At 39.5% G+C, this 27,686-nt stretch overlaps 1 protein-coding gene across 7 annotated transcripts in view; it reads right to left on the minus strand.

The window, feature by feature from the left end:
- The window catches only part of RBM33 (RNA binding motif protein 33), a 95,921-nt gene that overhangs the window by 18,224 nt on the left and 50,011 nt on the right, over positions 1-27,686 (minus strand). For 6 of the 7 annotated variants that reach the window (XM_080936485.1, XM_080936484.1, XM_080936488.1 and 3 more), the window contains 5 exons: positions 11,217-11,349; positions 9,897-10,240; positions 8,126-8,425; positions 6,741-7,028; positions 3,578-4,210 (listed from right to left, as the gene is read on the minus strand). In XM_080936485.1, the coding sequence (XP_080792611.1) occupies positions 3,578-4,210; positions 6,741-7,028; positions 8,126-8,425; positions 9,897-10,240; positions 11,217-11,349 (1,698 nt within the window). The remainder of the gene's footprint in view (positions 1-3,577; positions 4,211-6,740; positions 7,029-8,125; positions 8,426-9,896; positions 10,241-11,216; positions 11,350-27,686) is intronic. The other variant, XM_080936487.1, reaches the window with a different exon arrangement.

Below are 27,686 nucleotides of genomic sequence, written 5' to 3' on the forward strand. Positions count from 1 at the left end.
AGAAACTGAAGGACTTTCTCAGGCACACACTGTTTTAATAGCTTGTTTCTGTAGTTAATCAGAGAACAATTGATGGCCTCAGTAGTTCACAATAAATAAACTTTTAGTGTTTTCTACCTTTGCTTTTATTATTAAATAGGGACAAGACTCAGACTTGAACCCAGCCACATGTCTGGTCCTACTGCTTTGTTTATGTAGAGACTCAGTTTGCTCCACTGTGAAATGAGTGTAGCTCTACTTGCCACTCATTGGCCTCATGAGTGGCGCATGCTCAACCCTGGACAAACAGTAGCCATTGCAAATGCCACAAGGAAGCCTCTTTAGAGACTCAGAAACACCTTCATCTGCCAGCAATTTCCTTCTAGAACTCCTCCCAGCTACCAGCTATAAGTCCATTTATAGGCAGGAAATTGAGATAATAACAATGAGGAAGCAGCAGCACAGCATCCCAGAAGCAACCAAAATAGACAACTACCCAAACATGGGTTTTTCTACAGCAAAATCAGGGAAGCTTCTATGTGACAGATGATCACACAGAAGGTTAGTTTATGACCCTGGAGAGGGAGAACTTCAAGTTCTGTGTGCTATAAAAATAAGTTTCAGAGCAACCAATGGAGATATGATGCCAACAACAAGCCCTATACAAAACATATCATCTTCCTCCAGAAATAACTGAACTGTGACTCAGCCATCACAAGTACACAGAAATAATATTGAGATATCATTCTCTAAAACAAAAGATTTATTTATTTATTCTGTGTGAGTGAGTGCTCTATCTGTAGGGACACCTGCATAAGGGCATCAGATCCTAGTACAGATGGTTGTGAGCCACTATGTGGTAGCTGGGAAGTCAGTGCTCTTAACCACTGAGCTATCTCTCCAGCTCCCAAGAAGTCATTCTTATGAAAATCTTTAGGATTGTTTCCTACTACCACAATGAAATTGTTGTAATAAAGAGGACCCAAACAATTTCAACAAAGAGAACTAATATACAACACCTAGAAGACAAATGAACAAAAACATCCTTAAGGTAACATAATTAAAGAAACGACAAACCTAAAAATCTACTGTCTTAAACTCAAACTCTCCATCTTTCACAAAATCGAGTTTTTTTACAAAAAAATTCTAAGAAAGCCAGGTATGGTGGCAACCCACTTTAATTATTGCATTTGGTAGTCTAGGGAAAAACATCAGGAATTCAAACTATAAACCAAGTTCAGAACTACATGAGACCCTATCTCAGAAATCAAAATGAAATACGGAAAGATGATGAGCTATGGAAAGCAAGAAACACCCACTAGGAGTCACAGCAGTCTCACAGGTTGTAAGTCACACACACCTGGCTACAGCCAAGCACCGAGACACACATTCTTAGGCAGTACTGGTCGGACAGCCTGGCTAGAGAGTGACTGCCTGAAGGAGAGACTACCGAACACTGTCAATTTAGTTCCATAGACTTTGTGTTAGCAGTGAAGGAGGCAGCTCTCTTAAGAAGTATAAGCAAACTTCTGCCTTATAATAAATAGTCTCCAACAGTCAGCCCTGAAAAATACAAGTAATATTATACACACATGCGCAGGTGTGTGTGTGTGTGTGTGTGTGTGTGTGTGTGTGTGTGTGTGTGTTGCACACTTGCAATCTAAGCATGCAAGAGGCTAAGGGAGGAGGATACCAAGTTTGAGACCACTCTGGGAAACAGTAAGAAACTACACTGCCTTGTAAAAACCAGGAATCAAAAAGAAAACACATTAAGTTTTCCTTGAGAAACTTTATAAGCAATATATTATACTTTTACTCTATTAGAAGCCAAACGCTCCTAGTCAAATAGAATTCAGCCAACCAAAAAATGTCATAATCAAACAGAGAATTGGAAAACTAAAACCATTCGCACAGATGCCACACTGCACACCTGTCCTCCTCAGGAAGCCTGGTTCAGCGCAGACTCAAAGTGAGATTCCTAGAGGCTTCACAAAGTCCTGCGCCCTAGCATGATGCCAGTGCCGGGAAGAGGACAACCATGATTAATATCTAGTAGCAACTAAGGGCGATGGTAAAAGTTAAATAGATATGACAGCACTAGATGCTGGGACTCACAGCTACTTACTTTCTTAGTTGTCCTAATTAGCCATGTTTTGCAACTAACCCACGATTATATGTTCTCTTAATAACAGTTCCTATCCACTTGGGGGAGGTAGCATTAGGGAAATACTATTTTACTCAAGATAAAAGTGAACACCAGAGACTCATCAGGTTGACCAAAGTTGCCAACACACAGGACAAGAGCTGCTAGAAATGGACATCAGTATTTAAGAGTCAAAAGAAAGAGAAAGGTTAGAACCTGTTCCAAAGCATTTGACTGGTGGCCACTTAAGTAAAAAATTCCAAAGACTGTCTTACCTATTTGTTGTAAAATTAGGCAGCAATGAAATAAAATCACAAATACATTTCTTATTAAATGACTTAGTTTTGTTTTTACATTGGAGCAGAGAGATAATTTTAAAAACAGCTCCCCCCCCCCTTTTGAAAGGAAGTATGCCTTCTAGTTTAAATGCTGCTCCCTATGGGTAGACACTTAACTTCTACAACAGAGCATCTACACAACTCTTCCCACCAGTGGGGAAGGCTATTTCCACCAGTAGCCATCTTCTCTTGAGCTTTTAAGTCAATGAGACAGACTAAAACTTCAAGTTTAAAATAAAGTCCCAAAGCTAAGAAGCTATGGTACAAACTTTACTGTGCCACTGAACACAGCAGCTTCTGATGTTAAATGTGACAGGAGGGACACATTCAGATAAAACAGGATTGTGGACGCTCAATGAGTATTCTACATATGGAATTTACTTGACCTTTTTCTACAGACTTGTTCTTATATCACATGGGAGAAATCCTGTTTTCTGCCTCCACATACTCTGCTAACTGAAGCAAGCCACATACATGGTGCTTCATATACCTGGGGCATTGCTGCCTGTGCCTTTAGTCAATCACTCCAGTTTTACTCTACAAGTCTGTGTCCACAGGTCCCCACTTGCCCAGTTTACATGGTGAAACGCATACAATAGGTATCACTGATACAGAACACAGCAAATACATGGACAAATGTGTGGTCCACTTCTGCCTGAACATACGCGAGTAACGCTATAAACAACTACTATGTATATAGAAAAAAATTTTTTTTGAGCTAGGGTTTCTTTGTGTAGCTATGGCTGTCTTGGAACTCACTCTGTAGAACAGAATGGCCTAAAATTCACAGAGATCTGCCAGCCTCTGCCTCCTGTGTGCTGGAATTAAAGGTGTAAGCACACTTACAACACGTTTGATTGTCTATTGGATTATGAGAAAACTGTTACTTAAGAAAAAGCTAAAACTGAGAAGGGCACAGGGGCAGGATGTCACAATGGCCCTTCACTACTCAAGACCGCTGAGACAGCACAGGTTCAGACAGAAGTAGAACGTGAATCTTAAGGTTTGGTTAATCTACATGACTCCACCAGCGCTCACGTTCAGCTCTTTTTATGGAGACTGATGGCCTCTAAAGCAAACACATTTACAGAGAAGTGCATAAAATTTGTCAACTTACCCCTCCAGACAACTTAATCACCCTGACCTTGGAGCTGACATGTGGCCCATCTCCACCACCTCCACTGTTGGCCCTGTGCATGACAGTCCTCTTCACCCCTGGCTTGGTGTCCTGAGGCCGGCCCTGGAGGGACGTCACTCTGCCTGCCTGTGGGGAGTGGGAGGTCTCCTCCATATCCATAGGTTTGACCTGGAGGACTTTGTGCGGCAGCTGTCGCAGATGCTTCAGTGGTCTCAAGTGTTGCCCTTGATGCTGCATGTTAGCACCAGGCGGGACAAAGTTTACTGCTTTGGGCTGAACATTAGCAGTGGTGACATCTTGGTTTTTAACGAGAAGTCTGGTTTTCACATTCTGCCTGCACTGTGCCCCTGGAAAGGGCAACAATGGGTTACCATTGGTGGGTGATGGTGTAGCTGCCAGTTCCTCTTGCTCCATGGGGGTCTGAGAGCCATAGATTTGCTGCTGCTGCTGCTGCTGTTGCTGCTGCGCAAGTCTTTCCAGTAACTCCTTCTTTCTGGCACCAGCCTGCTGCTGCCTTCGTAGCTCCTTCTGCTTCAGGATTTCTTCTCTCAGTCGCTTTTGCTCCTCTATCTTTAAGCGATATAACCTTGTCTCTTCATCTTCATCAGGAAACTAAAATAAAAACCATAGTTCACTTTGCTTTACATGGTAGGGTGGCCATTTCAAACAAATAAATTACCCCCCCAACCTTGCAATTCAGTATTTTAAAGAAGGCATTCAAAAATCTGCTTAACAAGAAGTACAACTCTTTCCTCCTCTAGGGAGGGGGGAAAATTATACAGCTAAACCTAATTTGGGAAATCTTATCAGAATATTAAAAATGAAATAATGTAAATTTCCACTCATTTACAAGTTTGAAACCAATTAAACTATTCATTTAAGATATCAAAATATGTTTCGAATGAAAATGGCAACAGCCATGAGTCCTTGCTGTCACAGGGGTTTTATCTGGCTCTTCTCTGACAAACCAACAAAAGGTGGGGTGTAAATGACCTGAAAGGCCCTGATTAGAACTATTGATTTTTCGTACAGAATTTTCAGCCTGATCTCAAACTCATTTGTCACAGAATAATTGGTTATAATGAATAGCACAAGTCAATCTTTCTGACCTTGAACTCACACACCCTCCTCAGAATCAAAATGCTGCCAATTGCAGTATTGGAATATTAATGTTAAGAATGCCCTGAATATCTCAGACCCAAACTACATTCAAAGTCTATACAGAGAAATCCTTTCAAACATCTAGTGATTGTTTTTACTAAGGAATCTAATGAAGAAAGCTTATTATTTAAAAATGTTTTATAAAATCACCTATCCATAAAATCTTTATTAAAAATTCAATCTATCTACAATTCACCTAGTTACAAATCTTGCCTATTTGCATAAATCTCAAGAATTAGAAACATAACATGGAAAGTTGAGTGGGCACCCTGTGGACTTCTTGTTGAATGTCAAAGTCTTGGGTACATTTCAAACAAAACTAAAAGTTGTTAGGTAGGCAAGGGGTTGTCACTACAGCAGGTATAATAAGAAGCCCACGGAGCAAGGGATGCAGCCTGCAGCCGTCAGCATCAAGACTTGGACATACCACTTCCTAACACAGGAGTAATTCCTCAGCATTTGTTTCCCAAGCAGTCAAGAAAGGGTTAAAGTAGGTTCAGAGATAGAGATAAAAATACTTTAGATTTATCCTTTACTGTACCAATACCAACTAAATAAATCTAAGCCAAGTCAGTAAGTTGCCTTTAGTTAAGCAAAATAAATACATATAAGCTTGGCTTCGTGTGTGTGTGTGTGTGTGTGTGTGTGTGTGTTTAAACCAAATGAAAACAAATTAAGGCATTCAACCGATACCATTGCCAACTTTCTATGTTACTTTCATAAATTATCTGCTGCCTGTAGGAATTCCTGATAAGTCTAAAAAAAAAAAGAAAATGAGCAAGCATGGCTGATTGTTCCTCTCCTTCTATTATTTAGTCACTATTATTTTATCAGAAACATGTATGTGAACCCGACTGAATACATGCACACACACTCAATCTCTCTCTCTCTCTCTCTCTCTCTCTCTCTCTCTCTCTCTCTCTCTCTCTCTCTCTCTCTCTCTCTCTCTCTCTCATCAGCTATATAACTCAAAGGCATTATTAAATGATTGGCAAAAAAAAGCTGAGATTGAACACAGGGCCATGGGAATGTTGGCCAAATGCTTTACCACTGGGAGAAATATACATAAAATCGTATCATTATTATTAACTCTGAGAAGCATCTAAGCTGTCCAGACTGGCCTTGAACCATTGATTTTCCTGCCTCACTTAACCTTCAGAGTAGCTAAGAGTACAAGGGTGTAACCCAAGACCCAGATCACAAAGGCTCTTTATAAACAATGTCCTTTCAGTCCAGTAGAGCCAGTTTTCTTTCATCCACTAATTATGAAACCCAGACATCAAACTTTTAATAAGTCATGACATTCTAAACATTCTGGCTTCCTAATTTTGATGTGATACAGTTAATACCATTATAATCACTTATCAGAAGAAACCTGAATAAAGAAAATCTAATTAAAAGGTTAAAACAGTGTTAACTGGTTTTGTAGAAGGATGAATTCCCTCAATTCTTGCTACTATTCACTGAACAATATAATAACCAGTCCACTCAACATGGATTTTACGGGTGCTCACATAACTCCATGTACTTATCTATGCCCAGCTCCCATATATACTGCACTTTATTTCATCCTCATTTAACAGGTAAGAAAGTTGAGGTTTTTAAGAGATGAAGATCATGTAAAATACTGATCCACATTTATTACTCCACACCTACTCTAACTTACCAAATATAAAGTAAGGCCACAGAACCACATGATTTTGTGAGTAAGTTTTTCCTAGTATTCAACACATCTGTTCCTGTAAGAACTATTTATAAACCACCTTGTACCACAACAGCAGAAGTAAGTAACTATGATTGTCTAGAACATCTATAGAACCTGGGGGTCCTTTACAGAAAACACCTGCTAAATCTGGATATATACTGATTCTATATAATACAATAACTGTACAAATTTAATTCTTGCATGAGTGAACCAAGCAGAACATAGTGATACTCAGAACCCTAATCCAGAACAAACATGCCCAGGGAGGCATCCTACCTCTGCTTCTGCCTTTGCTTCTTCCTTAGGTTGAGCCCCAGGACTAAGTGGCTTGGCTTTTGCATCAGTCTTTCCCTGTGAGCTCCTGGAAGCCACCACAGCCCTACAAGGTGGGGATGTGTTGACAATGGACTTCACCTGAGCTGCAGGTGTGGAGGAGCAGCGATTACCACTCATTTCCAGAACATGTGAAGGTGCTATGGGGAGTTCACGAAGATTACTGTTTCTGGGAGCAGTGGGCTGCATCTGCTGCATGGGCCGTTTGCTTACATTCTGAGATGCTGCATTCTGTCACAAAAAGAAACACAAGTTTATTATTGGATAAAAACACAAGGGACCACTATTATCACCTTACTCTTTGGCAGATGCTTCTTTTTATGCTTAAGTGTTGCTGTGTGCCCTAATGCGTAGGACTCAGTTCCATAAAGATACAGCTTCCAATTATAAAAGTCAGACCCAGTGACTTTTTAGTATATGGACTAACATTTACAACAACAAGAACACCTCACACTGCCAGACCCAACTATATCAATGGCACAGTGTTTCTACTGTACCTAAGTTTAAAATGGAATAGGAGAACCCACCACTATGTTTCAACCTTATTAAAAAGCTTTCTGGAGGATAAAGGTGCAATAAAGTCCTATTCTATAAAGAAGAGGCATGCCTGAGAGAGAACCCACATGTCAAAGTGGCCGAGACAAGGAGGAACTGAGCTTCTGACGTTACCTTAAACAAGGAAACAGGACTACACAAGTCTCTTTTATCTAGAAATCCCCTTAAAGCTTCCGCCCAAGTCATATTACAATAAAAAGAGGCAGGATTAGGAAAACAGGGTCAAAGCAACTCACTGACTTGCTCAAACTACGAGGATAAAAGTACAGGATTAAAAGGCAGACTTATAGAAAAGAATTATTAGGATACTGTGATTTGTCCTGAAAGAGACAGTAATGGCAGTTACTAGTGGAGGACAAGAAAATGGAAGCTAATTATACTCTCATACCAACCTACTATTTCCCAGTTCCTTTCAATAGATGACAAGATCCGCATTTGCTGACCATATGTAAAATGTAACATCACAAACAAATATAAGTTAATTTCCTGTAACTGAATGTAAGCTCTTATTCAGGACCCACAGAGGGGTCTATATCAAAAACTAAGCCCCTTGCACTGGAGGAATGACTCAACAGTACTACCTACAGAAAACTCAAGGCTCAAAAGAGGGTAAATTACTATCTATAATTTAAATCTTTTTTGCAAAGTACTCTAAAAAAATTAGTTTTGCTTTTGAAAATATACAGTTTATTAATTTTTAAAAACTGGAAAATTAGCTAGCTCAAAAGTTATATCCCATAAAGCCTGTAAGTTAACCCACATCTGTTACTCACATGCCGGAGCCCCTGACGTGGGGTACACTGCATCCGACTGCTGTTGGACTGAGGCTGGGCAGTCTGTACATGTGGCCTGAACTGTGGCTGAGACATGGGCATCAGAGGAGGGGGAGGAGCAGAAAGGTGGTGGTGATGCTGGTGCTGCTGTGGCTGATGCTGAGGGGGAGGCTGATGTTGTGGGGGAGGCTGGTGTGGAGGCTGGAGCGGAGGCTGAAGGGGTGGCTGCTGCTGGTGATGCTGGGGCTGCGGCTGGGGCTGTGGTTGATGAGGTGGTGGCAACGGAGGATGCAAGGGTCCCTTCCATTACAAAAGAAACAACAGCTTATTAATAAGTGTGCCAGGGATATTTCAGTGCAACGGTTTCCTTAAAAACCCAGCATGAGAAGCTGCCTGTGTGGAGCACTAACCTCCCACAGCATGCTCAAAGGGTTCACAAAGACCATAGTGACTATAGTACCTGAGGGAGAAAGTACAAACTTAAGGACACAGTGCTTTCCAACTAAAAAGAGACATACCTGCATGTTCATGGAACTGCTGCTTGGTAACAAAAGTATTAATTTCTTTAGATTCATTTATATTCTAATATTTCTATAACAAAGAAGAAATTATTTCTATTTTTAAAAATCAAAATATATAACCTGCTTTGAGCACTAAATATATATTTAACTTAAATATATATTCTTTTAAGTTTTTTATAGCATTTACTTATTGCTCAACTAGCTGTGCGTATATGTGAGTACATAGGCAAAAACATGTACATATGCCCAAGGAGGTCAAAGGATAACTTGCTACAGTCAGTTCTTTCTTTCCACCCAGACTCCCAGGGGTTAAACTCAGGTGATCAGGCTTGTTTACAGGTCCTTTTCCTGCTATGCCATCTTTACCAACTTAGATATGCTTTTAAATTATTTATTTATGTGTATGGATGTTTTTGGTGAGCGTATGTCTATATACCTTGGGTATGTCTGATGCTTTGGATCCCTTGGGACTGGAATTACAAATGATTGAGCTACCATGTATGCACTGGGGATTGGACCCCATCCTCTGAAAAGGCAGCAAATGCTCTTAATGACTTAGTCATCTCCTTAGTCTCTAAATACACACTCTTATATTCCTTGTGTATCTAAATAGTTGAGACAAGTATACTATTACCAACTCTCACCCATCTGCTTTTTGGGTACACAATACTTCTCAAGTTCTGGAATTAAAGAATGCCACTGTACCTAACTTGATCACTATATATCTTGATAATTAAGATTAAAATACAAAGAAAATATATTTGGTAGAAAAAAATTGTCACAAATACTTGTACTGGCCATTAAACGCCTACCAGCAGAGGGCACACAAGCCTGTCACATAAAGACTGAAAAACAGCATACTTTTCCTCCCCACCAAGAAAGGCTCCTTTTTTCTCCCTAGCAGGAATAGGTTGCTGAGAAAGCACTACATAAGATAAGTAAACGTACTCGCACTATCAGGACATACTTTAAATGTTAGTAGTCTTACATCCCTTAGAAAATTCCAAGAGTGACCCAAGTTCAGTTCCTGGAAAACAAAAATCACTTTTTCCATATTTCTTAGTATTAAGCAAGTAAACAATACTGTCAAGAAGAGCTGGCTGTAATGAACAGTATACTTAAGGCTACTACTCATTTCCTTTACATAACCATAAGTCAGTAGAAACAAAACACGAAACTTTCCTTTCATGCGACACAAAGGCTTAACACCATAAGGCATGGTTTCTTTCAAGGCTGGTTCATGTGCATACCTGAAGGTTAGGCTGTGCATGTGTAGGCAGGAATGGCTGTCCCGGGCTGGGTAGAAACGGCTGTCTAGGAGGAATGAAAGGCCTGGCAGTTGCTGACCCTGGCTGGCTAAAGTGCAGGATCCCCACTGGGCCTGGGGGCTGCAGGGCTGGTCTTACAGGCCTCTCTCGAGGGAACACTGGCTGCTGTCCTTGCTGATTAAATGCTGGTCCAGGCTGAGTGAACGGTAGGGGACTCTGAGTGGGGACAGGATGGCTGCTGTTCAGGAGTGTGGGAGGTGGCGGTGGTGGAGGAGGACTTCGTTGTTCCAAAAAAAGATGACTGGGGAACCTTGGTTCACCTGAAACTGAATAGTAATTCATTACCTTCAAGTTAAAACACACACACACACACACACACACACACACACAATTAGGAATTTTAATACAGCAACATGATTGCTTTGGGAAAGGATTACATCCTAAGGTAAGATCTGGCCAGAATGCAGATACCCACTGGATTACAGTATGATCTGGCTAGAATAAAGACACACCCTTAGTCCACACCTTTAATCCCTAACAATGAAGGTAAGGTTAGTTTGCAGAATGAAGCAGTCAAGTTTGAAAGGGGACAGACAAAATGGTGGATCAGAGAAAGACTGACATAATGAGAGACAGGACACATCCAACTCACAAAGAACAGACAGCAAGGCTAGGCTTACTTAAGAGCACTGAGAGTAAACCATTAGTGGTGGGTGTGTATGGTGAAGACACAGGTTGCAGAGACAACAAGCTAGACGTAGGAAAAGACAGAATAAAGCAGAGAATGAAAAGGAGCCAGAAGATTAGAACATAGCTAAAGTTAGTATGAGGGCAGGCAGAGCAATTCAAGCAGAAGCACAAGAAAGCAGATCTAGTCAGTCAGCTTGGAAGATTAGACTGGACAAAGACTAGAAGCTACCAGGCTTAGGCCCAGGGATAGAACAGAGAAAGAAATTCTGAGCTCAGCCCAAACCCTGTATTTATACAGCGAGGTTAGGCTCTCATGACAATGACTATTTTCAGAAACTGCCTCACTATCTTCAAGTGTTAGCATCACATTTTATAAAGAATCCTAGATTTTAGCTATCCCACGATTTTGAGGGTTTTTTTTCTACAAATCTTCCTTCTTTGTACAAGACTGTCATATTTTAGATACAATTACTGTTTAATTTCAGCCTCTGAGATAACTGGTAGAATCATTTTAACACATCTCCTAGCAGGAGGCAAATTCTGTTTTAGCAGTAACTGCACAGATGTAGCTTCTGTCACTTCATCTTGTGCCCATTACATCCCTTCATGTACCTCCTAAGAAGAAAGGGTCTCGTTCTTGAGGTGGAGGTGGGGCTCTCCACTGGTCCTGGAGAGGAAGTCGAGGTGGCTGGTTAAAACTGTTAGGAACAGGTCCAGGTGTGTGCTGTGGAAATTCTGGAGGGCCCTAAAGAACAATGGAAAACAAGATGAAAAACACCATGTAGACTTCAGAATATACACATAATTCTAAGCTTAACAATGTATCATTCATTTCCTATAGTCAGCCTACTTCTTTTTGTTGCCTCTCTAAGTATGCACATGTATGACAATAGATACTTGCATGTAAATATAAATGTATTCCATAAAAAAAGATTTGCCATAAATAATAAAAACATAGCATCAAAAAAAAAAAAAAAAAAAAAACTTTTAACATTACCAGAGAGCCATAGCGCTGCCCTAAGACTTACTCAAATCTAGACAAATGGACTTGGACTTGCAGAAATCCAAAAGACTAAGTGTGTGGACACCCGTGGCTTTGTTTTGTCCAAGATGTTACTCTCTGTCATCCACTTCACACAGCTCTAAGCTACAACTATGAAGCAATTTATTTCAAAAGAAAAAAAATTTCAATTTGTACCTTAACAAAAATTAGCAACCTGAGATAATATAAAAACATTAATTTTAAGAAATCAAATTATTAAAAGAATAATATAGCTGATTATCTTGTATAAAAACAACTTACATTCAGGATGGATTATAACTCAGTGCTAGAGTGTTCCTCTGCCACCAACGTAAGGTCTTATGTTTTATACAAAGCACCCAAAGAAAACCAAACTAACCAAACTCAATCATTCTCAGTAACTGTATTTTATGGGAACAGCCCCATCCCACTGTCCTTTAGTGTAGTCACTGAGATAATTCAAATCTGTGCTAGTATCAAAGGAACTCGAAGAAGAAAAGACACAGAGTGCTCTAAAACGAAATAATAAATATCAAATTCTTTTCATGTGGTTATTACCCCATCCATGGGAAATGACCCAGTACTTCTCAACTCCTATACTCTTAACTCAGCGGTTAAGAATGCTTGCTGTTTTTGCAGGGGACCTGGGTTTGGTCTTCAGCACGACTGTAAACAGCTCATAACCACTTGTACCTCCAGCTATAGGAGATCCAATGTCCTCTTCTGACCTCTGTTAGCACTGTGCTCCCATGTACATATACATGCACATTCCCATGTAAATACATAATTAAAAATAAAATTTAGAAAAACAATCTTCCTCATATACTCAAAACTCTTAATGCCTTGCTTATTGTTTTATTACTAATTTTAGCTATTCTCCCTAAATGTGACCCCATTTTATAGCACCAAATACTTTTTTTTCCTATTGCCTTTAAATGTCTGCTCTAAGGCCAGCAAGGTGACAATGGTTGCGTGTGAAGTGTCTCACATCAAATCTGATGACTTGAGTCTGACTCCCAGAACCTAAATAGTAGAGGAAAAACACTGACTCCTCCAAATTGTCCTCTGACCTCCTCACATACACCTCCTCACACGTACCTTATACGCAAGCACACAGAAACAACAAAAAAATGCAAGTCTACTTTAGAGTTGGAAAGATATCTCAATAAAACTTGCTTCATAAGCATCAAGACCTGAGTTCCAATCCTCTGTATGCGTATAAACACAGGTTGTGGTAGCACAGACCTAGAAACCCAGCGCTAAGGAAATGAAGCAGAATTCCTGGGATCGCTGGTCAGTCAGACTAGCTAAACTGGCTCCAGATTTAGTTACAAACTCTCAGAAAATAAGACAGAAATGTGTCTGAGGAAAACATCCAGCATTATCCTCTGGCCTATACGTGTGTACCCATACACAACACACACACAGAGGGCGGGAAGGAAGGATGGAGGAAGGGAGGGAGAGATAAAGAGAGCAAGCCTGAATCTAGGGGCACAATAAGAATAGTGCAAAACAAACACTCCCATTTACCACAAACCTGTAAGCCTATTAGCTAAAAGTGGCAATGAAATGAGGTTTGAAATGTGAACATTACATTAGGATTTATTTAAATATATAGACCCAGAAATCTCCACAGATCATCCTTTTAGCTGTTACTTTTTGCTATGTCAAGTGAGATGAGGCAACCCTCATTTCTTGTTACCCCCCCAAAAGTCAAGATACCTACCACTCAGAGCACAGCCAATGAGGAACCTGTGAATATGTAAAACATACCTGTCCATCCTCAGAACATACACACAATAAGGATTCTTTAATATCTTCAGTTTGATAAAATGCAGAAAAACCTTTTCTATCAACACAGATTACCATATTGATACTCACAAAGCCTGAATAAGAAGTTCTAACAGACATGCCCATTCTTCATGAAGTCAATGAAACACATCATGAGCATTGTATTACACATTCTTTATGTGTAAGAGCACAGTGAGAACACTCCAGTTTCAGTTCTATTCGTCAGCCTATGCTATGCTGGCACATACAATTTGATCATCCTTAGTCTGAAAAATCAGTAACTTTCTAAATCGCACTCAAAGTTTCATACTGTAGATTTCAAATTTTGGCTTAAGGTTACTCAATGGGTAAAATCCAAGTTATGCATTTTCCAAACTAGAAAACTTTGAAACCCAAGATACTCTGGTCCTGACCATTTCAGATAAAGATGATGCAACACCTATAAGTTTATCCAAACATGATTTTAAGTGATCTTCAAAACTTCCTGGATTATGAACTAGAAATCATGTTTATGCAATAACTGATGGGGTGGGAAAGGGAAAATGGAAGGGATGGTATATGAGGAAGTCTAACTGATACTATAGCTTCTGATCCAAGTGCCTTAATTAGGGTTTCTATTGCTGTTAAAAAAAAAACACCATGACAAAAAAGAAACTTGGGGAAAGGATAGATTAATTTAACTGCAGCCTGCTTTCTTCCAGGAGCATCAGCTTGGGAGTAGCACCACCTCACTGTGTGCTGGGCCCTCTCATATCAATCATCAATCAAGAAATGCCCCAGAGGCTTATTCACAGGCCATTCTGGTAGGAACATTTTCTAAGTTTAGGACTCAGTCTTACAAAATGACTCCAGCATTTGCTAAGTTGACAGAAAACTAACCAACACACCAAGTAAATCAGCAATCCTGACTCTTTCCAACTAGACAACTCTTCTCCAAAGCTGTGTAGAATTGCCACCTCAGGGGCAGTCTGAAATGGAACACATAGAGGCCATCAGAAATCAGAAACAGTAAGCCCACCTCTCATAACAGTTCAGAAGATTGGAACAGTTTAGAACTCAGTATGTGTGAAGAAGTTGTAACCCATATTCTAAAGCCAAGCACCTAGCATGTTTACTTGAATCCAGTGTTGTCTTTGGTTACATGGTTAATCTTGATGTCGGAGAGAGAGAACTGGCCTGAATGAAGGATCACATACTCCCTACCTTACAGTGGTTTTAACATATTTTTTAAAAAAGATTTATTTATTATATAAATGTGAGAATACTATAGCTTGTCTTCAGACGCACCAGAAGAGGGCATCAATCCTATTACAGATGGTTGTGAGCCACCATGTGGTTGCCGGGAAGAGCAGTCAGTAAACTATTGAACCATCTCTCCAGCCCTCACAGAATTTTAGTAACTACCATGTGACTTCAAGAATATAATAATGAACTTCATAATCATCTACAGAGAACCAAAGGTGTTCTGGTTCAAAAGACTGTGTCATCATCACTGCCCATACAAGGTCCATTACCTCATCAAACACAACCAGAAGACAAAATCTGTTTTAATCTGTTTTCGTAACTTTAAATCATACCAGTCTTTCAGCTACATCAAAAGATTTCACTGAAAAAAAAAAAAAAAAAAAAAACCTAGTGTGAGTACCCACAGGTCATCGTTGTCAGGACAAAGCTCGCAGAATTGAGATTTCAAACAGTAATCAACTTTCCCCTTAGATACAGAACATCAATGCCGGTATTCTCTTTGGCACTATGGACTCTGGGAACTATACTAGACTTCTACAATGTATCCATTTCTTTACAAACTTTGTTCATGTTTTTGTTTTAAACAAAAATACAAAATTCCCCAGGAAACAGCTTCTCTGGTGAAATGGTACTTTCTGCCACCCCTCTTCATTCCACATAGGTCCAGACTGCTCCTTGGGGTTTTGTTTCACAGACCCACCCTGGTGCAAACCACAGATGACCTACATCCCCACTTCCCAGCCTGCAGAGAGACTATATCAAGAAAAGGCTCATTACAGCAGTTAAGTATCACCAAGTGGTTTTAACTGGCCCATCAACACTAAGAAGTCTTTTTCCTATCCCTAGTCAATTTCCATTTGATCATCTCTGGTTCTAATCTGAAATATAGCTAGCTGCTTCTATGCCTGCAACAGCCTGAGCAGCCTTACCATATCCAAGTACTGCATACCTTCATTAGTAATATGCGTGCTAATTTTTAGGAACAGCCTATTTAAGATAATCTAAATTTTCATTCTGTTACTTCCTTTAGTCAATTTTTAAAAATAGAAACAGTACACCGAGTTACAGCAAGCACTGAAGCAGGCTACTGATGTGGTATTTATCAGGAAGTTTAACAGGATGACAAAGAGCAGATGCAGGAGGAATTGAAGAGGAAAAATTTAACACAACACACAAAACTTGTACTGATAGCTGGAAATCAGCAACACTCAGTGTGAAAACTGTTATCACTTTAACTTTCACCAATTTCATAAAAGAGCGCAGCAAGCCTAATTTATTCACAATTCATCAAACCCTGCTACCACTGCCACCACTACACAGCTGTTCTCCCAACCCAACTGACCCAACCTAGTTCCTTTCAGAAACCAGAGTGACTTATTGCAGTGTACCTAGCTTTCTAGACAACCTAAGTTATCAGGAATTACACCCATCTCCTTCCAGAACCAGAGTGACTTCCTGCATTGTGCCCCTGGTTTCTATACATACCTTCTACATTTTTGTTCAGATCTCAGAAAGACCAATCAGCAAGCTCCAGTTTCCTTTTACTGTGACTTCCTCATGCAGACTTCATAACTGAGTGTAATTAAGCCCAGCACTCCTGTTTGTTTTTGTTACTGAGCTCACCGAAGTAGAACATGTGTTGGTTCTGTGAACTGAGTCTGGTATCAATAGGATGCATCATATGGCACACAGAGCTTTTCATAATCCTTCTCCTGCCCCCCACCACCCCACCTTCCACTTCCACCTTTTCAGACAGCTAAAGCAGGAAAAGCAGGCTAATTTCCACATTATGAGGAGTGAACTTTAGCTGAGTTATGATGTCATGGAGAGACTCTCCCCTTAAACCTTCATCCTTGCCCCTATTAGTGGTCAGAGCCAAGAGGACTCCAAGGAGACCAATGCATAGTTTTCAATAAGAACTTCAAGCATTGGATGGTGGTGGTGCACACATATAATTCCAGCACTTGGGAGGCAGAGGTAGACAGATCCCTGTGAGTCTGAGGCAGCCCAGTCTACAGAGCAAGGTCTAGGACTGCCAGAGTTACACTGTGAAACTCTGTCTTGAAAAACAAAAGAAGGGCTGGAGAGATAGCTCAGTGGCTGAGACTGTCCTTGCAGAGGTCTTGAGTTCAAATCCCAGCAACCACATGGTGGTTCACAATCACTATAGTATCTGAAGACAGCTATAGTGTACTTATATATAATAAATAAATAAATCTTAAAAAACACAACAACAAAACAACAAAAAACCCAACAACTTCAAGATATGGCAGACTAAGTACATTGCTTCCCTACCTGCAGTGGGGTAACTGCAGCTCAACACCAACTGTCATTCCTCTCCAGGTGCTACACACCTGTTCTCTTAGACAGGTCTTCACCTCACCAAGCAGGCCATACTGGCTAATCAGCAAGTCCCAGGGAAACCTTCTGTCTGCCTCACAAGCATGCACCGCTACATTCAGATTTGTTATGTGTGCTTGGTATTGAACACAGGTCTTCATCTTTGTATGGCACGCTTTTTGCCAGCTGAGCTATCCTTGTGGCCCCAGGTACATTACTTCTTGTGTCTATATACACTATCAGAGTTCACAGAAAGATATCTAAAGCTGTATAACTTCCAAAGACACTCTTTTAAATTAAACTGAAAATATAATGGGATCTTTAATTTTGTTCCTCTGGATTCTGAATACTGTTTTCTTTTCTAGTACCCATATGCTGCTTAAATGAATATTCACAAGTATCACACTGTATGAGGTATGATAATTCTATGGTTCATTGGAACATAAAAGCTTAAGACTCATGGTAATTCTTTAGCAGAGCATTATTCTGGCTTCCAGATGAACCTTTAAGGGCCCAGCTGAGAATGGATGCTCACAATAACTTTGACTGTAGCACTTGCTCCAGGGTATAGAGTAGAAGAACCCAGAGCTGCCTCTGCCCTGTCATTCTACACAGTCACTTCCCAGCTGTAGCCCAAAGCAGGTGACTTACTGTCTGGACCCATGTTTACTCACCTGTAAAATGAAAATAACAACAGTATCTAAAAGTCATGGAACAGAAAAATACTCTGCACAGTATCCAACAAACAACCCAACTCTATCAAACATGTCATTACCATTCTTGCATGATGTATTTGCATATGGTCATTTGGACTGAAATAAGACCTAGGACTGCTGATAATTTCCACGTTTCCTTGTCATATAAGAAACAAAGGAGTTGGAAACCTAAAATCCCTCAGTCGCAAGTTTGTTCCCACTTCTCTCTGCCTCTAACTGAAGGCCTGTAAGGCATAATACCATATCTACTGTAGATGCTAACATGTCTTCCTTGCTTGGCACAAAACCTGGCACACAGGCTGTCATGAGGTATTACAGTTAGTAAATAAATAACTTCCTACTTCTAATAGCATGCTAGTGCCAAGCCTCACATTGTAAACTTAGAAGTATACTAAAATACTGGCTTCCACAAAGCACGCTGGTATTGATAGCATGACACAAGGCAGGAGGAAGAAAGGAGGGAGGAGGGAAGGAGATTGGTTTGGGGTCTTAGCCTGAAGTTTCATGAGCTAATTGTATCTGAAACTCACAAAGTAAACAGAAGCCAGGGTCTGAGGTGACCACAGGTTTTAGCACTCTCAGATTCTCTGGCTTTGTAACATTACTGAAGAAGAAAGGAGATATAAACATGGATTCTGTCTCTTAGAGGCAACTGCTACTGCTTTCTTTTCTTTTCTTTTCTTTTTTTTTTTTTTTTTTGAAGAGTCAACATTATTTGGACAGTCTGTTGTCTACTTCTAGGACCATCCATTTCCATTGCTCTGCTAGCTATAGACTGAACTGAGACGGAAACACTTATAAGATCCAGAAAATCCAGCTCTAATCATTCACCCCATACATATCAACAAGTACTTTCTGGGGTTAAATCTAAATATAAAAAGAGGTCAACAAACTAGAAATATCTTCATTACTGCAGACATTTCTCAAAGAATAAGAAGATAGCAGGAGTAACCCATCCATTACAACATCTATGCAATTAATTTCCTGAATTGGTCCAAGTACTAGCCAAAGGTTTGTGTCTGTGGATGGCAGTTAATGGAGAAGAAGGAAGAGGAGGAAGAGAGGGGGGAGGAGGGAGACAAAGAAGAGGAGAAGGAAAAGAATCCCATTGTTACTGCAAGAACATGGGTGCTAATAAAATATTAATAGAGTGCTATTTGTTTTACACCAACCTAAGCCCCACTAGAAGTCCTCAAGTGTGTCTGTCATGTTCTGAGAACTAGCAAGGCATACAGCCTTCTGTGAATGTCTTGCAGCTAGGAAAGCATATACAGTGAGTGGAATCTCTAACCCAGAAAACTAAAGCCTCCCATAAATTATCCTCATTCATTTCCCTGCAAACGTGAAGAGCACATCAGGGTCAGAGGCAGGGAGTCAATATACATGAAACTTGACAAACAAACCATGTAATAAGAACATTTTGTTCTACCTGTGAGGTCAGCTGACTCTGGGTATTCATGAAATGGGCATTCTGATGCCATCTAGGTATCAAAACTACATCTGCAGATGTTTCAAACTCCACCGAGACTCACATTCACTGCTTTTCTCAAGTCTACCAAAGGTAGAGGAGGAGGGAGAACTTTTACACACACATGCTTACTCAAGCTAGGACTCAGGGCTCTGCCTTAAGTAGGGGTAAGGGTCTGGGGCTCAGGACTCTTAGCTGGAACCACATCTCAGACTTGCCTCATATCCTTTGCTTCCTGATTCCCTCTGCCTAGCCAGGTTATGCTGCTGGTACCCTCAGATTCAGCCCCAATTACCATCATTCCAGCTGAGGATCTCAGAAGGCCACAGCTATCTTAATTCCTTTAGTTCTGGGGTGCTTCAGCTGGCATGCACCACCTAGCAACTTAACTCAAGTACTCAGGTAGCAACTGAGCAGGTAAGTAATCTAGGTTCCCAAAACATTATAGAACTACCATCAACCCAACATGGGCTTCCTTTCTCAATCCTCCCCTTTTATGATCACTGAGATCTGGTGTATGACCCCTCAACACACCCTGGCCCACACAAGTCATACAGACAATCCTGTACTTAGAAAGGTGCAACAAGCTATTATTCCTTAATAGGAAGAAACCACAGATGAATGGCAGCCACACTTGAGATTTTTCCATCTACTTCAGCTCAATGCTTAAGTCACAGAAGACTTTACCATGTCATTCCTGCAGTCACTCCTACCACTGTGTGTGTATAAAGCTTAAAGAATGACTAATTCTCTCACCAAATGCAGTACAACTGTGTTGACACGGAACTTTCAGTACTAACGTGCTTCTACCATTGGAAAGAAAAGACTAGTTTAATCCATTCAAACTGTTTTGCTTTGTTTATATCTCTTTAAAAAATCCAAGATAAGAGATTATTATCCCCTCATTAATTCCTGTACAGATCGTCCTTTTACTTTTGTGCATCTCTTCTTAATTACATGACATTATCTATAGTAATCCTATTCGGAAAGAAATGATAACTTCAGTTACAAAAAACCTAGATGGAAACTCTGCATAAATTGCTTAGCAAAAACTTAATCGCATAAAGGCAAGAATAAAAAGGCTTCAAGTACTATTATGCCACTTATCAGCTTCTCTAAAAGGGTCAGTGGTATGTTTTAATAAGACTAATTAAATACTTTAACAATGTCATTGAAATTTCCTGAATTTTTCAATAAATTACTACCCTCCTGTATAACATGTTTTCATTTATTAATCTCACTTAAAATGCAAAGAACTCTTTAAGAAATGAATTGGCACTTAAGAACACCTCTCAGTTAATTCTGATTAAATGGGTTAAAAGCAAAGAATAAAGACCACCAGTGACCCCTGACATAATTAAAATTACAGCCTTCTATCACAATGTGTTAATCCTCTTATCTGAGCATTCTCCATAGATTTTTTTTTTCCTTTCAGGTTGTGCCTTGTTTAAATACACTGATTTTCCCAGAAAGCCTTTTTATATTTATAGATAGAAGTTAAATTCTCCAAAGAAGGAAGTTTTAGTTTCATATTCAGGAACACTGAGTAATTTATGTAAGGCACTGTTGTTGGTTCAAGCAATAAACTAGAACGGTGACTGTACACTAAAAACCTCTCTGTTGTATAAAATATTGCTCTTGTAACCTTCCGAGAAATCTTACATCCTGTCACAAAATGGAGTAATGCACTAATTGTGCGCACAAACTCAATGTGCCTATTATTAACAGGCCTTACTAGCAAATCCTCCCAAGGACTGTTAAGAGTCCTGTAGAATTAGTTCTAAGACATAGACTTTTTTTTTTTTTTTTAAAGAAAACAGAAGCAATTAAAAAGCAAGCCATAGCCAGGTGATGGTGGCACATGACTTTAATCCCAACACTCAGAAGGCATAGTCAGGTCTACAGTGCCAGTTCCATATAGAAAGATCCTGTCTCAAAACAACAACAAAAGCTGTGGTCCAGTTATATGGAAAAAAAGCATATAGCCTGTAAATTCCCAACTGAGAACACATTTTACACATGACCCACTGACAACCTAAGGATGAGCCCTTGTTTCTAGCAACACTATAGTGAACAAACAAATGGCAGTACTGGAACACTACACAGCCAACAAGAAAGGACAAGTTACCAGCAGGAACAACAAAGCTAGTGAATCTCAGGTGCCTTATGCCCGGGGAGAGGAGCCAGACTCCAGACATGTCCAAAAGTTCATTTAAAACACAAGATGTGGGCTACAGAGATGGTTCAGTGGTTAAGAGCACTGACTGCTCTTCCAGACGTCACAATCATCTGTAAAGGAATCTGATGCCCTCTTACGGTATATCTGAAGATAGCTACAGTACTTATATAATAAGGAAATAAATCTTAAAACAAAAACAAAACAAAAAATCCCACAAGATACTCAGTGACTGGCAAGGCCAACATAGACCCAGAGTAATGACACTGTCCCAGTGATTAATCCTGCCTCAAAATAAATAAAGTGCACAGATCCTGAGGAATAATCTCTATGACCTAGTCATGTGTGTATGCACTCTCTCTTTCAAATATAATAAAATAAATTAACCAGTGTGTTCTTTGTAGAATACACCCCACCACCCAAGGAGATTTTCTTAGTACAGGGAGTAATTCTATGATTTTAACTTTCTAGGGACAGAAAAATGGCTTAAGGGGTAAAGGCTCTTGCTGCCAAGCCTAGGTACCTGAGAACCCAGATGGTAGAAGAAGAGAACCAACTCTCAAAAGTTGTTCTCTGAACTCCGTAAGAATGCCCAAGCATAAATGGGTGTGCACATACAATTTGTACATGTGATGATTGTGATTACTATATAAGAAACCCGTATGAAACAATTTCAGTGGCTATTTCATGGCCCCTGGGTTGTCAGTGTGGCCTTTAACCCAGACCCACCTCTAGCACTGTGCATACGGAATGCTGACATAATAGACTCAGGTTAATGGGTTATAAATCTGATAAGTTACCTCTACCTTTAGTGGCTCTTTCCACTGTGTTCAGCTGCTTGTGTTACTGCTGCAGATGGCCATTCATTGATATGATTAAATTTGATGGTATGATAATGTATGGTAATCATGATTAATCAGAAACCCAGAAGCAAGTGGAGGATGCTGGGTATTATGTCACCTGCATTTTAAACTGTATTCTCTGCTCGTAAGCCTGACAATATCTGACAGCTGGAAGGATCTCCTACCACATTCTCTTGCTACTCCTCAAAGATCTGATATGAGAAAATGCCCATCATCGCTTCCCTATCTTAAGTGCTAATAATTATAAGGCATGTTGTAAAAACTGTAAGCACTAGAAACCAAGACTGTTCTTCCTAGAGAGCACAGTCTTGATTCTCATCAGTGAGGCTGTAATCAGAAAAGAAATGGGATTTGCTGCAGCAGTCTCTCAGACATGATTTGCATGAAATAGCACTCAGGACCTATCCAGCAAGCCCCAATCACCAGCACCTGATACCTAACAACACAGCCTGGCCCAGACCTCGGCTGCACCAGCCTCATTTGCCAGATCAAGCCAAACAATAAAAACACTGCTAAAGACTAATTCCAATTTAAAACTATAAGCATTTCCATTCTTGATGTAAATAAAGAACAACAAAAAATTATTCAACACCAGTATGGAGAAAAGGAAAGTGGACACATAGTCCCACCCTTAGCAAAAACAATTCGCAATTGATACCTTCTGGGAAAGAGAAAATCAACTTTCTTTAATGGAATATAACTGGGTATATCAACCAATTCCAGGGTAGGCCTCCTGCACTCTACTGTTTTGGGAGGACAGTGTTAGTGTGGTTTTACTTTTTGTGTATGTGTGTGTGTTATAACAGGCTTTTGTTTAACATTTGTTTTTGTTGTCTGTGTGGAGAGGTGGAGGGGGAAGGCATGAAATTATATGAGTAGGGAGGTGGGGAGGATCTGGGAAAGGGAAAAATATGACCAAGATATATGCAGAAAATTTTAACTAAAAAGTGGGGAGGGGGGCCCTACAGCCTATCTGTATGTTATTGGTTACCAGAAACATCACTAGTCTAATACAATAGTGCAAAATCACAGTACTGAAACAGCTTTACTAACCAATGGCAGGAAGCTTTAATCAGTGGTTCTCAACCTTCCTTATGCTATGACCCTTTAACACAGTTCTTCATGTTCTGGAGACCCTCCCACCAGACATTTTATTACTACTTCATAATTGTAAACCTGCTACTGTTATAAATTATAAGTATGTTTTCAATGGTCTTAGCTGACCCCCATGAAGGGGTCAATCGATATCCCAAAATGGGTCAAGACCCAGAGTCTTAGAACAATTGCCTTAAATGGAAATTTGTATGTAAAACAGCAGCAAGACTGGAAATAAACTATCCTGACAGAACTCCAAAGTAACAATAATTGCAATAATTGACATTTTAGCATTGTTATGAGCAAACAATGTATGTTCTAGGACAAACAACTAAAAAATATGCATGAAAAAAGAACTCACCGCTTTCCATGGTAAAGACATACAAAGGAGGGACTGTTTCTATGCAGTGAAACCAACAAGATTTTTAACATAAAAACTGGAACATTTGAACTGAAAGTAGAGCTCAGAAAAAAAAAAAAAAAAAAAAGACAGGACCTGGCTATAAGGTAAACTAGTGCCTCCTATTATAAAACCAACATACAAGTGCTCTGAACTGATACTGGCAAGCTCTAGCTGTGCAGTGAGTGCAGTGGTTGGTCCTAACAGGCAAGGAGCCAGAAAGAATAGCCTAGGACCCCTGTCTTGGATACTGCTAGCTCCTGTGGACATCTATCATTTAAATAACAAGTACAATTTACATTCAGAAGATTTTAACACTGACTCAAGACAAATGTGAAACATACCCATTCTCTGATCAACATCAACTGAGATATAATGCATATTGGCAAGAAATTTGTAAGTCTGGTCTAAAATATATAAAATAACCATTTAATTAAATTAAAAAATGAAAATCTACTGCATAGACCTAATTTTTAGTCTGAAGCTTAAATCAAAAATACTGGGGTTTACCAAATGTGTGTGAAAAGGGTTAGAAACCACATCCGTGTGTGAAGACTAACATGATCCAAACACCACGACAAAGGAACCTCCAGAGCAGTTCCTTCCAAAACTAAATACTTAAAACGGGATCTTTTTAGAAAATTTCTTACCCTGACATTTAAATATTTGACATAAAAGATGATATTCAATTATCAATAGTTACTGTTCATCTTATAACAGTCTATAATACATTTTGGTTTTAAGAGTGAAAATCTAAAATAATGCTAAGTAATCACATGCAAGTGTTTGTTGTTAGGCTGTCTCTGTATTAATTTAATAGTGGCAAAATGAAGGCAAGGCTAGAAATAATCTGGGCGCATTCCCCAGCACCATTCCAAACATAGGCACAAAAACCATATCAAACCAACAAATCTAGAGGAAACTGTCACTAGAAAAAAACTCTACACATACTACTTTTTAGTTATTTTTGAAGTTTTCATACGACTGCCAAACAAAATAGACCTTTAAGCTAGTACAGTTACCTCTAGTGAGGAAGAAAAAACATGCTCAAGCTGAGTGGCAAATGTACCAGGGTCCTTTTCAGATCTGGAGCTGGCACCCTAGTCTGGCCTGTCTGCTTCCCAGTCAGTAAGGCAAAGAAAGGAAGGAATCATTCTTAGTTCAGTAAGTGCTGACTAATCCTCCAATAAACATTCAATGTATCCTCAAAGACAAGGCAAAAAGAAATTTTTAAACATTTTCCCCTCTCTACACTACCCACTTTCACAAGTACCAGTAAACTTTCAACTCTAATATTGTATACCAGTTTCCTCAGAAATTGTAACATTCTATCCTGCAGGTAGCTCCTTAAGTCAAAGGTAAACAACTTGAAACAGCATCAGGAAGTCCCTGAAACTGACCAGATTCAGTAGGCTCTCCTTGCCAGAGTAAGCAAGAAAAACTGAGAATCCCTCTCAAAAGACACCTGAGCTACAAAGAAAACTCTCAGACCAGAACAGCTGTATGAAAGAAGCAGAAACCAGCAAGGCTGCCTGGAAGAGTTTTAGACACACTGAGACACTTAAAAAAAAGACTCTCCAACCTGTTGAGTTGCCTGTAGGCTGTGCAGGATGCTTCCGGTTCCCTGTTTTGTGAGCTATCACCCATGGTGGGGTGGTCTTTGAGTTATTTCTGCTCCTTGTAAGTAAGCCCAATAAAAACTCATTGGTTCACTAAGATTGGACTTCCATGATATTCATACCTTAGTCTCTTGTGGGATTCCTATTTAGGGTGAGTAGATATGTGTATTACATCTCCCAAAGAACCATTTTGTCACATAATTACTTCTACCTGGAAAACCAGCTGTGTACTAGTATGTGCAGCATTCTCCAGGATAATGTCTATTCTCAGAGCAATGAGAATGCTCCGCTTGAGAATGATGAGCAGAAAAAACTTTACTCTGTTCAATTTCCAATTCTATTTAAATTGGTACAAAGACGTCCAAATTTAAATTTAATGTTATAAACCAAAGAAATACAATGAATCCAGTAGACTTAGAAAATCTAAAGTTGAGTTTCTTAACTGAATGTTTATCATTTCGGTGTATAATCTCTGTATGAATGCCTGTGACCTGATGCTAGAGATGGAACTCAAAACTTTGAAAATGCTTGTCAAGCAAGCATTATGTTGCTGAGCCATTCATTTTCTTTGAGGCACCGTCTCACTATCTAGCCCAGGCTGGCATCTACCTCAGGATCCATCTGCCTTAGCTTCCCACATACTAGAATTACAAGCATATGCTGGGACTGTGAGCCATTTTATAAAGCAAGAGTCTATGCAAGTAATACTAACTATCTCTCAATTTCTGAGACGGGTTGAGATAGGGTCTGCAGTACACATGACCAGCAGTAATAAATGGGCTTAATTAGGCCATAATATTGTTTCCACTGTCTTTATAATTTTATTTAGGGGCTGGAGAGATGGCTCAGAGGTTAAGAGCACTGGCTGCTCTTCCAGAGGTCCTGAGTTCAATTCCCAGCAACCACATGGTGGCTCACAACCATCTGTAATGAGATCTGATGCCCTCTTCTGGTGTGTCTGAAGACAGCTACAGTATACTCATATAAATAAAATAAAAAATAGTTAAAAAAAAAAAGTAAGAAGAAAAGAAAAGAAAAAGATCCATTTCCTGGCCAACCCTAATAATTTTACTTAGGTTTTAAGTAAAGACGCAACTTGGCTTCATTTAATACTGCCTAACCCCACATTAGGATATAAATCTCTCAGCTACTACTCCAATGCCAGGACTGTGTGGTTCCCACCATGACAATCAGGGACTAACCCTCTAAAACTGTAGGCAAGCCCCCAAATAAATATTTTCCTTTTTAAGGGTTGTTTTGGTCTTGTTGTCTCTTCACAGCATTACTTAGAACATTACTAAGATGTCAGTTAACAGAGCCTTATAACCCTAGTTCCATTCCTGGAACCCAATGGCAGAAGGAGAGGACCAATTCCTTCCGAGTTGCCCTCTGACCTCCAAGTGCTTAGCTTTTCCTCTAGTAATATTCTTAAAACAACACTAGCTTTTTTTTTCTTCTATTATCAGATAAAATTCTGTGTATACAAGTGAAAAGTAAAAGTTTAGTAAAAATTGCAAATTACTCTAATTTCATATTGACAAGCAATTTGTTTCATAAAAATATTAAATTATATAAATTTCTGAAAATCAGAATTGCTTTTTAATATCAAATTCTAGCATAAATGGCAGCCCAGAAAGTGGGGGGGGGGGTGTAGCCATTTACAAAGATGTTCTGAATAGGGACAAGTATCTAAAAACAACCATTAAAGGCTAAATTTATACAACTTGAACAGCAATCTAAGAAAGAAAAACTTTGCTAAATATGGGAACAAGGCAAGAAAGAACCAGCTTCGGATGGTCCCACAAATAACAGCTACAAAGCAAGGCTGTCTAAAAACTACTCTAAACCCTAAATTCAACACCAGACTTCTCAGTCCAACAGTGCACTTTTCAGTGGACTTGGTTAGTTAGACAAACTCTTCATCTAATCTGTCTGGAGCTACCACACATATCCATGTATTGTTCATCATCAATAGGCAATATATACATAATCAAAACCACTTTCTTTTTTCTATACAAATAGCATTGGCAGTTCGCCGCCTGAACTAATTTTCCCATAGTTCTTAAAAAGTGCTTTAATAAACCAAGAATTCAAAGTAAAAATACCGGACTGTTTTTTCTAGTTACAGATAAATGACAAGAAGTACATGAGTGTGTACTTTGTTTCCTGTGGCTCAGGAACACTCTCAGCTCTCTAACAACCAACTACTTCATTCTTACTTCCTAGAATCTGACACAAAGACTCACATACGTCATGCTCCTTGTAAGATGTGCCCTCAACACAGAACCAAGACAAAAATCAGAATTCATATTCTTTAAGATGAAAGACATTCCTCTGATAATGCTGAT

The sequence above is a fragment of the Micromys minutus genome (genome assembly GCF_963924665.1).
Source record: "Micromys minutus genome assembly, chromosome: 23".
Classification (NCBI taxonomy): domain Eukaryota; kingdom Metazoa; phylum Chordata; class Mammalia; order Rodentia; family Muridae; genus Micromys; species Micromys minutus.